This window comes from Apus apus, chromosome 6 (assembly GCF_020740795.1).
Source record: "Apus apus isolate bApuApu2 chromosome 6, bApuApu2.pri.cur, whole genome shotgun sequence".
In the NCBI taxonomy this organism is placed as follows: Eukaryota; Metazoa; Chordata; class Aves; order Apodiformes; family Apodidae; genus Apus; species Apus apus.
Genome location: NC_067287.1, coordinates 5,469,898 through 5,483,497, shown reverse-complemented (window position 1 = coordinate 5,483,497; position 13,600 = coordinate 5,469,898). Strand labels below are relative to the sequence as shown.

Genomic DNA, 13,600 nt, shown 5'->3' with positions numbered 1-13,600 from the left:
TGGAACTTCCTGTGCTCTAGATTGTAACCATTGCCTCTTGTCCTATTATAGGGCAGGACTGAAAAGACACTGACCTCTCCTTCTTGACACCCACCCTTCAAATATTTATAGACATTAATAAGATCCCCTCTCAAGTCTTCTCTCTCCAAACTAAACAGCCCCGGGTCTCTCAGCCTTTCCTCATCAGACAGGTGTTTCAATTCCTTAATCATCCTTGTAGCCTGCATTGGACTCTCTCAAGTTTAAGTCCCTATCCCTGTTGAACTGGGAGTCCAGAACTGGTCACAATATTCCAGGGGGAGTACTGTACTGTGCAGTAGGCACTAGGGCAGAGGAGAGAGGGAGAAGAACCTCCCTTGACCTGCTAGACACACTCTTCTTAATCCACCCCAGAATACCATTGGCTTTCTTGGCCACAAGGGCACATTGCTGCCCCATGGATAACTTGTTGTCCACCAGGACTCCAAGGTCGTTCTCCACAAAGCTGCCTTCTAGCAGGTCAGCTCCTAACCTGTACTGGTGCATGTTGTGGTTCATTCAAATTAAATCCCAGAATTACAGACCAACACTTTAAATAACCAGAACCATTCTGTGACACACTTCAAAATGAATCCTGTAAAGACAGGTGCTTCTCATTATTCCTCTGTTGTAGTGGGAGGCAAAACCAGCAGTTCTCAGTAGCAATTAATGTGTAACCCATGGCAGCTGCATTTAACCCTCCTAGACCTGTTCTGTCCAGGAACTTTTCAGGAAGTCTAGCATTAATTAGAGAACCTTGTCTACTAGCAAAGATTATCTTTCTACCAGTGTGCTTAGACCCCTTCCCCCTTCATTAGAGGGTCATAATAGATTTGGAGCAAAAGTAGAAGCACTGCATGTAAATTCTAACATAGCTGTTGTGACAAACTGCAACACTAAAGCATTGGTACAGGCTTAACAACAGATCAATAGAGAGTATTTTAAATTCAGTATTAAAGCAGTATGAGCTTGTACAAGGATAAGTGTCTACAGTTACTACTTTCAGAACTAGAGATCTGTGTATTGGTTCTATCAAGGCCATCATACAGAGGGAACCATGACTGAAGGATAAATGAGAATTTACAAGACGTACATTTTGTGACAAAATCCTCCCACAGAAGGACTTAATGCCCACAATTCTCAATTAATGATGTTTCAGTTAGCAGAGTAATAACTTGACAAAGCAGATCCTAAACCTTCCCAAAATTATCAGACTCCAGTCTAAGCTCTGACTGCTTTCCAGATGTCTGTTCTGTGCTTATTACCTCTACAAAACAACACAGAACTTGTGTACAGGTTGTACCTAGTTACTATAGCTATTAGTAACAACTAAAACAATCTCTGTCCATCTTTGCCCTTGTTGAGTGCTTCCCCTCTGTATGTTACCACAAATGCTCAAACAGGGCTGAGACTCATCAAAAGCAGCTTAGCCAGTGAAGTTAAATAAAAGCTTCTCCCTGGTAGAGCCAAAAGAAGGGGTTTGTTTGTTTTTTTCTCCTGAAAAGCTCTTTGTAGCTTCATGGCTCAGTCAAAATGTAACTCATTGTCACATGAGAAAAAAGATTATTTTATTTTTTTTTTTAAATCAACCTTTGTGTAACTTTCTAAAGATGAAAATTTTAAGCTGTATTATGGTCTCCTACAGGAGACTGCCAGCATTGCGTATCTCAAGAGATGACACTGGACATGCTGCAGGGTTAAGCAGCCTTTAAAAAGCTTAGAAAGTATTTTTAACATAATAAAATCCAGAGAAAGAGAATGCCTGTGGCAAAACAGCAGTACTTTTCTTTTACCTTTCTCTCAGTTCCATTCAAAAATATCCTTTCAATGTGATCATAATAGGCGTCACACCAGTACAATACATTGGCATGATAGTCCAGAGTTAAACCATTTGGCCACAGCATCTTTGATGTTACAAAAATCTGCCGACTGTAGCCATCCATCCATGCCTTCTCAATTCTTCCCACGCTGTCATCTATTTCATCTTCTTCCCAGTCTGTCCAATACATCCAGCTATGAAATTATAAAAATGAACATTCATATATCCTCTTAATCATGTGAATTACACTGCAGACATTTAGCAGCAGCTTGCAAAAGTACATCTGCAAGTTAGATCAATTTTGACTACTGCATGTTTCTTTCCACTGCTGTTTCTACATATTTACATTCCCCACATATGGGTTTCTGCTGAAATGACACTTAGGGTGCTTTGCCTGTACTGTTATGAGTTACATGAATACCAAAAGAACCAACTGACATGAAAAATGAAAGAATTGTTCAAGACCTTATTTAATCACACCAGAATTGCGATTTATGTTTTTAAACCAGTAATTTTATTGACTTTGTCACAAAGTTTACACTTTTACTGGTTTTCTTCCCAAGTTTAATTTGCCTTTATGGTGCAAATCTGCTTTTTATTATATCCAATACTGTCAAAAAAAGCTGCAACACATTTATTAATCGCACTCTAGTTTAACAGATACAGGATAACCTTGACATTCTGTGAACTTCACATCCCACATGAAAGCAGCTAAATTACTGAAAAAACTATTTTGAGTAGAGTGTCCCTCACAAAAATGTTTAGAAAGGTAGATGGCTGTAAGAATTATTTGAAAAACAGTGGCAAGCAGTTTTAGCATAATTTTATGTTTTATAATGCATCAGCGTAGGTAACCAAAACAACTCTGAAAAATAAGCATCTATGCTACTTCAGAAAAAAATCAACCAAGCATTGCAATAATTCACCTAAAATTATCAGCTCAGGTAAGTTCTCTAAGCCATTCTTGATTAGACACTACAGAACACATCCTGCCTTTATTTTTTTCCTTACTGAATTAATATGATTATACTATTTTTACAGACCCGTTAGTGACAATTCTGATTTCAACAACTTCAATTACACAACTTGAACACATACAAAAGAGGGCAACAAATATGCTGAGACATCACCTCCCTTTTTTCTTATTTCTTTTTGTTTGTTCCCCCAAAGGAAAAACAGGTTAATGGGAAGAAACACATAGAAGCCTGAACATAATCTACAAAGTGTCTAAACAGCATTTCTGGTCACGTGGTGCACCATGATATCCATATGCTGAAAATATTTACTAGACAGTAGATGTTTACTTTTAAAGCCAAATCTAGGATTGCAATAATTAAGCATTAAATAGAGGAAAAACATCATATGGTTCTTAAATGTATTTGTAAATCTATTTGTAAAAGGTGTCAGGATTTAATTAGTATTTATGTGCCTCAGCTTTGATTTCACGAGATTTATGTTTCTGAAGCAACTTGTATGATCCTAAACTACTTAACTGTCTGCACTTGGAAGAATAAAGTTCTCTAATTTAAATTCTGCATTTACAAAAAAATGAAACACTGAAGGGAAAACAGTTTGGTTATCAAATCTGTGTAAATGATGTCAAATTTACTGGCCAAAAAATTTATTCAAATACACTTTCATGTATAATCATTTGATCCATTTGCTTTTTACATAAGAAACTGAAAAAGATAAAGACAAAATTTCACGGATTTACAGATATGCAAATGTCCCTTTTTTGTTTCTTTTCTGTCTCTTCCAGGTCACCCATCAGAAGGTTGGTCTGGGTTCTTTTAGTATTTTTGTAAATATACACTAAGAACAACCACCAATTTTTGATCCATGACGCTTCTCAACTTCATTGTATGTTTCACTCCAACAACACCAGGTTTAACCACAGAATTACAAAACCTGCATATACCCTAGAGCTCAGGCACAGATGCAGGTAAATACGGTATTTATTTTATTGGCAGACAAAAACTGTTTTACAAATATTTACATGACTGCTCAACAGCAATTACTGAGCTTTTTTCCATTAACTTTTTGCCTGTACTTACTCTAGTTATCATGTCATTAGCTAAAACATGCTTACAGTGACAGACATTTACATTAACGTGTTTTAATTGTATCTCAAAATGCAGTTAATGCCTGTACATTGGTTAAATCAAGACTAATATTTTCTAAACATAATTAAAATGCCATAATAAACGCTATCCCTCAGGAAAAGCTTCCATGAGACATATAATCATGAAGGGCATGCTATTTTATTAGAAAAGTGTTTTATATAATAGCCCTTTTCAGACAATATATCTTCATACACTCTTTCCTGTGCCATGCGTTTACTGAGCCGGAAAATTTAACGAAGTGATTGTACGCATGGTTATGGTTTGTGGTCTGATTTTACATCCCTACTATCTGACCTTAATTAATTGTAGCCTTTCCACAGCCACTTCCATTCCTCAAAGGACAAGCTCAAAAGTGAAAACCTGATAGTGTAAATACACTCTAGTACTAAGAAAACAGCAATCAATCTAGCCACACTGAATTACCTGCCTACATCATTCTCCAGTGACAATTCCTTAATAAATACAACAGGGAATTTAGGTAAACCACAACTATGCCACGCTAATATAATGTTCTTTTTATTATGCAGCCTATCACAATTAATTATGCCAGTAAGTAATGAAAAGTACCTGTCTCATTTAGGTTTGTAAATCAACATGTACAAGGATATGGTTATAATTATCTTAAGAAATTGAGACTTAGGAAGAGAGAAATAAAGGAGATTATTAAGAAGTTCACTTCGTATTAAAAATACATGAAGGTCTTATGCACTCAATTTGTTTGAGAAAAAGGTGAATCACATTCAGATTAACTGGACATAAATTCAGTGGTGTCTGGTCATACACATTCTTCTGAAGGCTTCAGGCAAGAATGCTGGATGGTAATTACAGATATTATGGACTACTGTAGAACTACAGACTGCTACATGACTCTACAAATCATAAGCTAAGGAAAATTCAATCCCATATGTATAATGCAAAGGCAATAATTAAACAACACAAAGTAGTCTACTTCATACCCGTTGACAGGATCAACAACAATTCCTCTGGGGTGGGACATATCTCCCTCCAACAAAGTCTTTCTACTCTGAGCAGCTTTTTCCAGTCTGGCTACAGCAATCGTTTTCCTGTGGCCATCATTCGTCCAATAAAGATTATTTCCAATCCAGTCCACTGCTATGCCTTCCACATTATCAAGATCTGTTGAGAGAGAGAGCAAAGTAATAAGAGATTAATATTATATGTTTATGTTCCAATTTATGTTCCAACACTATCCATTAGTATAAACAATGGACAATATGTAGTCCATATAGCTAAAATAGACCATGCCCTTGGACCTGAACTATAGTTGCTCGAAAACATTATTAAAATTTACTGTATCAGAATTAGTCTTTGCTGAAAACACTCTACAAAAGACAAAGACTGGCCATAAAACTTGTGTATTTAACCATAAGCCTCCATATGTTAACCATAGCTGGCCCTGGGCAAATCACTGTTTAACAAAATCCTAAACTGCAATATCACCCAAGTCAAGAACAGCTTCCAGGATCAGCTTACTACGCTATTTTGATTTACTCAATCACAAGTATCACTTATTAACAAATAAGCAAAATGTGCATTCAATTTGCATTTCTTTTATCATCCCTTGACCTTGCAAAACATGTAAGAATGAACATCACACCAGTCTGAGTTATTCTCCACAGCTAAGCACATGAGCAAACTGGACCATAGTAAGCAACACAGCACAAAGAGTAGTGCTGCTATTTAAGGTACCAGTGGGCCCATGAGTTTGATGGCAGCAGGGCTACATCCAGAACCAAATGAGTCAACAAGATTAACTCCATAGCATGTGGAGGTTTCCCTGTTTCAGAAATAGCAAAACAATTAGTCAAGCAACAAGTCTTCCTTCAAGCTTACCCTACACTCTGTAATATTAACTGAGCTCTGCCCTCTCTGACATGATCCCAATTCCTTAACTGACAGCATAAGGTCTCTAAAAGGTTTTCCATCTCTCTTCCATCATACACTTTCCCTTTTCTTTCAGAAAGATCTGAAAGTACAAGTGTGTGGGGTGACACATAGAGAATTTCCAGTCATTCTCTCCTGGCCTTTGTAGTGCTGTGAACTTCAGGAATCATCTTCTGACACACAACCGATCTTACACCAACTGTCTAGCATGTTTCCTGCTGTGGTAACTCCTCATCTACAGGACCACCCCACCATTTGTCAGGTGATACCAGAGACACGTTAATACTGAGGGGATCTTGAGCTACAGCAGCAGTGACCACCACCTCTTCAGGTCCCTCTACCTCACCTTTAAACACTCTTCAGCAGCCCAAGAACCAGGCACTTCCCACCCCCTTTTCCTCAGTCTCCTCCATGGCACATTCTGCTGGGCAGGACAGAACTGCTGCTCCACAGCAGGATACTCCACCAGACAACACCTAAGGCCTCCTCAGCACAGGGCAATGTTTATAAAAGGCTCTGGCCCGAACTCCCGCAGGCTGCGCGGGCAGCAGCTCGGCTCACACCCAGCAAGATGGCTGGTTCCCCCCTCCAAGCAAGGGGCTGTGTCTGGCTCAGAGCACACACCAACAGCCCCATTAGCAGGTCCTCACCATGCTGAGCCCTCAGGGTCAAACCCCTTGCTCATCTTGGCTGCCCAAGCCTCTCCCGGAGAGCCACTTCTCCACATCACCTCCCTACCAGCACCTGCAGACCCTGACACACACACACCCAGTTTCCTCAGAGGCAGCCGGGACGGGCACAGCCCAGCGCCCCTGACAGGGACTGAGGGCAGGACAGCGAGCGTGGCCTCCCACTGCCTTCCAAAAACCAAGGGAGATGTGTTTGCTTGCTTTACTGTCCTTTCTGAGGTAAAGCTTGGGGTGGAAATGCTCGTTTTGCTGTTACCCTGTTTGGTATCTTGGCACAGGTAGCCAGTGTGCGTGCCTGGACTGGAAAAGATCATGGAGCAAGAGCGTAATGGCTGTGACTCCAGTGCTTCCACTGAGCCTGACAGTTCACTGCACCAAACTGGATCCTGCCCTTGCTTTGATGGAAACGAAGGTGGGTATGTCATGAAAGGCAAAAAAAAACCACCAAAAAAACCCAACAAAAAACAAACCCCAAAACATCCAAACCCAAAATCCCACACACTAAAAGATAAAAAAGTACTTATTTTGATGCTTCTTGACAATACAGGGATTGTGTTACTTATTTGCCAGACTCAGATATACAATCCTACAGTAAAATTTCAATGGCTTGGATTTTGACTTGAAAAAAGAAATGTAATTTGCTTTTTCTGTCCATGCTGGTGCCAGTAATGGCATTTTCCAGATAATAACTTCACATGAACTCCTGAAGTGCTCGTTTGGGACATTTCAAGTTGTTACCAGTCACTGTTACTGCAACAGCATTGTGCAGTGGTGCTGAGCTGCTGTCATCTAAACCTTCCCTCACATTTGTCCACCAAGATGCCTCCCCACAATACAATCAGTAAGTACTGATAGAAAGGTCTCACTAATATTTTTAACTTCAGGATACCTACAAGTTTTCTTTTGCAACATGTCAGATATGTTTTCCTTGGGACAAACTCTTCACCAATAGTATTTTTTAGATGGACGGAAATTCAAAGCTCTTTTACCAAGTCAGTCTACATAACTTACTTAATGCAGTACAGAAAACTTTCTGCTTACTATAATCCATAAATAAAATATGGTATGTCATGGACAATACACTAAGATAAAATATGACAGTTTTACAGAATGAATGAAATATTGGGGTTTTATACACTTGGATGCAATAACAGCATCTATAAAGGGTACTGTTGCAATCTCAAAAGCACTGGAACATGATCAATTACTTCACAGCTTTTTTGTTGAACAAGGTTTTTTAGTGATTGTAATGTCACCATACTCCTTATCAAGTTAGCAAAGTGTTATTTTTTTCAAATACCTTGTCATTGCAACACTTCTCCTTTTTCCTTATATGTATAACTACTTCCATTTAGAAAAAACAAAATGCATTTAAATATAAAGCTGAAGTATACTAAGATTATGACAGAAACTCTCACTTTATACTAAGACTTAAAAATAGCAAAGATTCCCTTAATAAAAGAGCTACTTCCGTCAGTTTGCTTTCACTGTTTAAAAATAGAAAATAAAAAAGAAGCTGATGGCTACTGACAGTCATAGCATGACAACCATGCAGTATTTTTAAAACTGCTTTTTTCCCCCCTTATCAGTGTCCTCTGGGCACAACAGCAGTGGACAAATAGCACAGATGAACACATAAATATACAAATTTGGTTTAACGTTCACTTTTATTTAATTATCTAAAAGCTTTAAACATTCCTTTTTAGGTGGGCTTAACTTCAAGTAGTGAATAGGAACAAAATAATGGTCTTTCTGGATAAATAAAATTGATTTGACTACAGTAAGCCAGGCTTCCTGAACTGAAGCCCTTTCAACATAAAAAGGATGAGGTGAATGAAATAATTGATTGTCGTCCACTTCGTCATGGAAAAATGAATATTTGTAATTCTGGAAATAATACCAGAATTTTAGTATCAACAGTAGGATGGGCTCAAAAGATACCAAACAGATGCAAGATTTCTAAAATCTCCTCTTTCTAGAGACAAGAATTCACACCATTGGTTTTGAACATGCAAAAGACTGTGAGCACAGTGGGTAGATTGGTATAGAATGGCCTGGCTCATCAGTGCCAGTTGGATCATGCACACTCATAGCGCCTGAAATACTGGATTAACTGAAACCAGTGAAAAAAAAAATAATCTTCTACATACCAACCAGCTAAATAGCTTCCAAAGATCTTTAAAGACTTACTTAGACTTTGTTTAAGCAAAAAGTTAGTTGTCCTTGCTAACATTTACAAGTGGATAACAAAACAAAAACAAGAGAAAACCCAGAGTTTGTGTTTCTGTTGCCTCAACTGAACAATATTTAAATCCCTTTAAAAATGTGTAGTCTGTTCCACTTTATTTTAAAAAACCCCACTTATTTCACATGCAAGATTCAGTTTATATTGCTGGTGACAATATACTACTAATGCACTTGTACTGCCAACTCTAGGGCAGGCCGTGCTGTGGGCTGTCAAACAGTTATCAATACTACACAGCAGTTTGTTTCCTGAAGTGAAGAATAAAAAAATCACAGCTGAAACTATACGGGAAATCAAACTCTAGCAGTTTTAGGTGCTCAGTGTTCTCAATTCCCAGTCAACATCTTATAGGATCAGGCTCTCATGTAGGTAAACTGCAATTACCTGAGTTACAGTGTTGTTTGAGCTAACAGATCTATTCTTGCAAAACCTGATAGTCACAAAAAATGACAACTTCTAATCTGAGAAGTGACATCTACCACAGATAGTTTCCTTAGCAGCATGCTGTTCAGAGCAAATAATAAACCACCTCCTGACACACCTGATTTTTCTCTAGTAGCCTTACACCAAGGAACAATTTAATCTGTCCCTGCTGAGTTCTTGAGAGCTGACAAGAATAAAAGCTGAGGTAGCATGGCTGGAGGCCGTATTAATTTTTTATTTAATGAAAAATATATTAACAAGTGTTCTTTAAACATACAATAAGTTAAGAAACTACAACAAGTTCTAACTAACAATGCAAGCTCTTGGGAAAGGAGTGGGGGGAAATAAGAGTGACCATTTTTTGGTCTTGAAGTATTGAGACCACCAGTAATACATCACTGGATAATCTATAACTCCCTCTGGTATTGCACTGGTCTTTTTGCTGTGTTGGACTTCCCAAGAGTGCAAATTCAGTTGAACTATATTTAAGAGTTTCTTAAATTTCTTGGCTTGCTATACAAATTTTATTAATGTTTGCATGTTGGATTAGACTAACCCCAACCCATCTGACATCTTTCAGCAGGGATGCTCCTTGGTGCTACCTTGTAATGTTTAAATCTATGCTTCACTTCTTCCTCCACATTTGGCTGTAAAATTAAATGTGTTATTTAGTAAAAGAAAGTCAACAATGGCAGTTCTGTGATGTCTATTATCCATATCCATATTCGCAGTGAAATTAAGTTACCAGATTGAGACCTGAGAATTCATTACGTACTCAGACAGCTGCCTTTATCCTGAATTGGTGATTGCCTAAAAGTGAGCCATCTATTCCTTGCAATTAGAACTGAAAGGACCTTTGTGCAGGCTCTCCGAGGTCTGTGGAAAGACCTTATATCAAAACAGCACCACATCCCTGCAAACTGGAGACAACATCTCTGAGATGGGTGGATTAAAGCATGGATTATGAATGGCAGGGAATGAAAATCCCTGTGCTAAAGAAATGGTACTTTAGATACTTTCACTTTCTTGAGCTTCAATTTACAAGTAAAGATATTATGCTCTCTGAAGGCTGAGATGAATATTCATCCTGCTTATTTTCTTGAATACTAGAAATTAATTACTGTAGAATGGGTTTCAACTGAGGCAGTTGCTACCTCTTGCTGAAGCAGTCTTTCATGAAAAGGGTTCATGAAAAAAAAAAAAAAAAAAGAAAAAATATGGGTTGAAAAACTGGAGGCTTTATAATTGAGACAACATTTAGTGTGATAAGATATGATCCCAGACCAGGGAGATTCTGTGAGGTGTGGTGGGAGAGGTGGAAACTAGAGAACTGCTGGTATCTTTTATTATTCCTACAATAAATGGTGTCAATGTCTTAATTAAAATTATATAAAAAAAAAATGGTTAAGTCTTCCTGTTGCTTCCATATATACAATGGAAAATTCATCAGGAAAGACAGTACTTTTTTTCTAATGAGTTTGCAAAACAGTACAGGAAGTCGCACCCTGCTAAACTACACAACCACAGAATCATTCAGGTTGACCTTTAAAATAATTCAGTCCAACCATTAACCTAACTCTACCAAGTCCAGTGCTGAACACTTCTCCTCAGCACCACATCTAACTATCTTTTAAACACCTCCAGGGATGGTGATTCAATCATCACCCTGGGCAGCCTATTGCAGTGATTAATAACACTTTCAATGAAGAAGTTCCTTCTCTTATCCAAACCTCCCCTGACACAACTCGAGACCACTTTCTCTTGTCCTGTTGCTCATTACTTGGGAGAACAGACCAACCCCCACCCTCACTCCAACCTCCTTTCAGGTAGTTGTAGAGTGAGGTTTCCCCAGAGCCTCCTTTTCTCCAGGCTGAACACCCCCAGTTCCCTCAGATGCTCCTAGTTTGATTTGTTCTCCAGACCCTTCACCAGCTTGGTTGCCATTTTCTGGACACACTGCAGCACCTCAATGTCCTTCTTTAAGCGAGGGGCTCAAAACTGAACACAGTATGTCAGGTGCAGCCTCACCAAGGCCAAATACAGGGAGATAGTAATTTCGCTAGTCCTGTTAGCCTACACTATTGCTGATGCAAGCCAGGATGCTGGTGGCCTTCTTAGCCACACTGCTGGCTGATATTAATCCTGCTGTTGATAGACACCAGCAGGTCCGTTTCCTCTGGCCAGATTTCCAGCCACTCCTCCTCAAGTCTGTAGCTTTGCTTGGGGTTGTTGTAACCCAAGTGCAGGACCTGAGGCAAATCAACACTCCCTCCTAACCTAGTGTCAACTACTTGAATAAGCTCCAGAATCCACACTGTGGTACAGGTTGGAGTGAAGAAGTCTTATGAAGTCCACAAGGATATGGGATGGCTCAGTGAATGATTACAAAGAACTACATTTTGGGTCTACTGTATCTAACTAGAGGAAGAAGGCAGGACATGCAGAATTACTCTCTGGCAGGTACCAGCCTGAACAGACAAAGCAAGAATTCATGAGAGCAGCTTAACCAAACTTCACTTTTTGGCAGTCAAGAAAAAAAACCACCAAACAACAAACAGGAAACTGTGAAAAAATAAGTCTCTCTAGCTCTGTTCAAGGTCTAGTTTGGATCTTTTTTCCATGGAATATTTAAATAAAGCTTTAAATTATCTGTAAATGTCAGTTCAGCTTCTCTTTTGTGAGATTCTCTGAATGTAACTATCAGTCAAATATTTCCTACCATCTTTGAGGATTGTTTCTCGCTCTGTGCCATCAATTTTCTGTCGTCCAATTAGGAAACTGGTAGTATCAGCAAAGTAAATGTAATTGGTTTCAGCATGGAAGTCCAGAGCACGAGGGTTGACGAGGTTTTCTATAGGGATCATATATTCATCAGATACTTTGGTATTCAGGTCCATTCCCCGTATAATTCCTGGGCGTCCCTTCCCATAAAAAAGAAACAATTCATTCTTTGGTCCTGCAAAAAAAAAAAAAATAAAAAAAATATAAAAGATTACAAACAAACAACTGATGCTGCCTAATCTTCTTTACGGTGCATAATGTCACTGTTTAATTAACTGGCACAATTAGTGGGGGAGTAGGAGTGTTATTCAACACAAAAAATTAAATTTTCATATATTCCAAAGGTATCTAAACTCAAGAAATCTAGTTAATTATATTATCTTAATTAAAATAAAAATTACTTCAGTGAGCTGCTTACCTTAAATTATGTTTTTTTCTATAAGGGTTCATACTGGAAACAATGTAAGATCACAGAATAACTTTGCATCTACTGTGAAATGGACATAAATAGCTTTGTAGATATTTTACAATGCATTAGGATCCTCCAGGATAATGTAGACCATGACTAAAGTAATCACTGAATTTAAAACTACCCTAAACTCCAGTAAAAACACACTGTTTTTGTCACCTGAAGTTTCTCAGAAACAAACAAGACAAAAGATTACTGCCAATTTATTTCAAATAGAAAGGGATACAACAAATCAACACACTGAGATACAAAACATGGATACCAATATATGCTCTTTCTGAGGAGATTTTTACCATTTAGTCAAGTAGGTTAATTACAAGTAACTGAAGCTTAGTAAGGTGCTTTTTTTTCTATAAAGATACTCATAAATATCCTTAGTACTATCAACATACCTCTTAAAATTCTCCAAAATTTATACTTTTCCTAATGCTTCTCAGGGTTTTTTTGTTGTAACTGGTAGTGAAAACCACATGAGGTTTGACTGAGGTCAAACAATTTCATCTACCACATCCAAAGTATCTAATTGCATGCCTTTCATCTGAACTAAATCAATGTGCCATTTGATGAACAAACTAGACAATAAAAGGTGTTTCTCAAAACCTTCAGGACTGTCCTGTTGGCTGCAGGTGACCAATAGATGTTGTCCTAATGTTAACTATAGACACCTAATGTGATACCAAATGTTCAGCACAACCACACTTACACAAATCAGACTTGCTTTCACAAAGTATTATGAGAAAAACCGTGCTTGACTTATTCTCATGAATGATCTGCTTCTGAGGGACAAGTTGATTGTATGGGTAGAAACTGGATGTGATGAACTATTTAACAGGATTTCTGTACCTATGTGCTGTGAGAAGATATACCAGATATATATATTAAAAAAAAGTAAGACTGATGAACTTAAAACTTGTGATCATTTATAGAATGATTTTAAACAGCACCCCAGGTTTGATTTGTCACTTCTATCACCTAAGCCAAATGAAACCATTTCAAGGGACTGAAAGGAGCGTATGAACAGGACACGTTGCAAACAAGTTTTATCCCCCAACAGCCCATGTGTTTTCTCTTGTTATTGACAAGCACATGAAAAAACACAGGGAGCTCCACTCGGAACTGTGAGTGACT

The 13,600-nt window shown here is 38.2% G+C and overlaps 1 protein-coding gene across 1 annotated transcript in view; it reads right to left on the bottom strand.

The window, feature by feature from the left end:
* The window catches only part of LRP1B (LDL receptor related protein 1B), a 398,334-nt gene that overhangs the window by 230,553 nt on the left and 154,181 nt on the right, over positions 1–13,600 (bottom strand). Inside the window, exons 9-11 of the mRNA XM_051623744.1 lie at positions 11,942–12,178; positions 4,917–5,097; positions 1,812–2,031 (exon numbers count right to left, since the gene is read on the bottom strand). Coding sequence (XP_051479704.1) covers positions 1,812–2,031; positions 4,917–5,097; positions 11,942–12,178 — 638 coding nt within the window. The remainder of the gene's footprint in view (positions 1–1,811; positions 2,032–4,916; positions 5,098–11,941; positions 12,179–13,600) is intronic.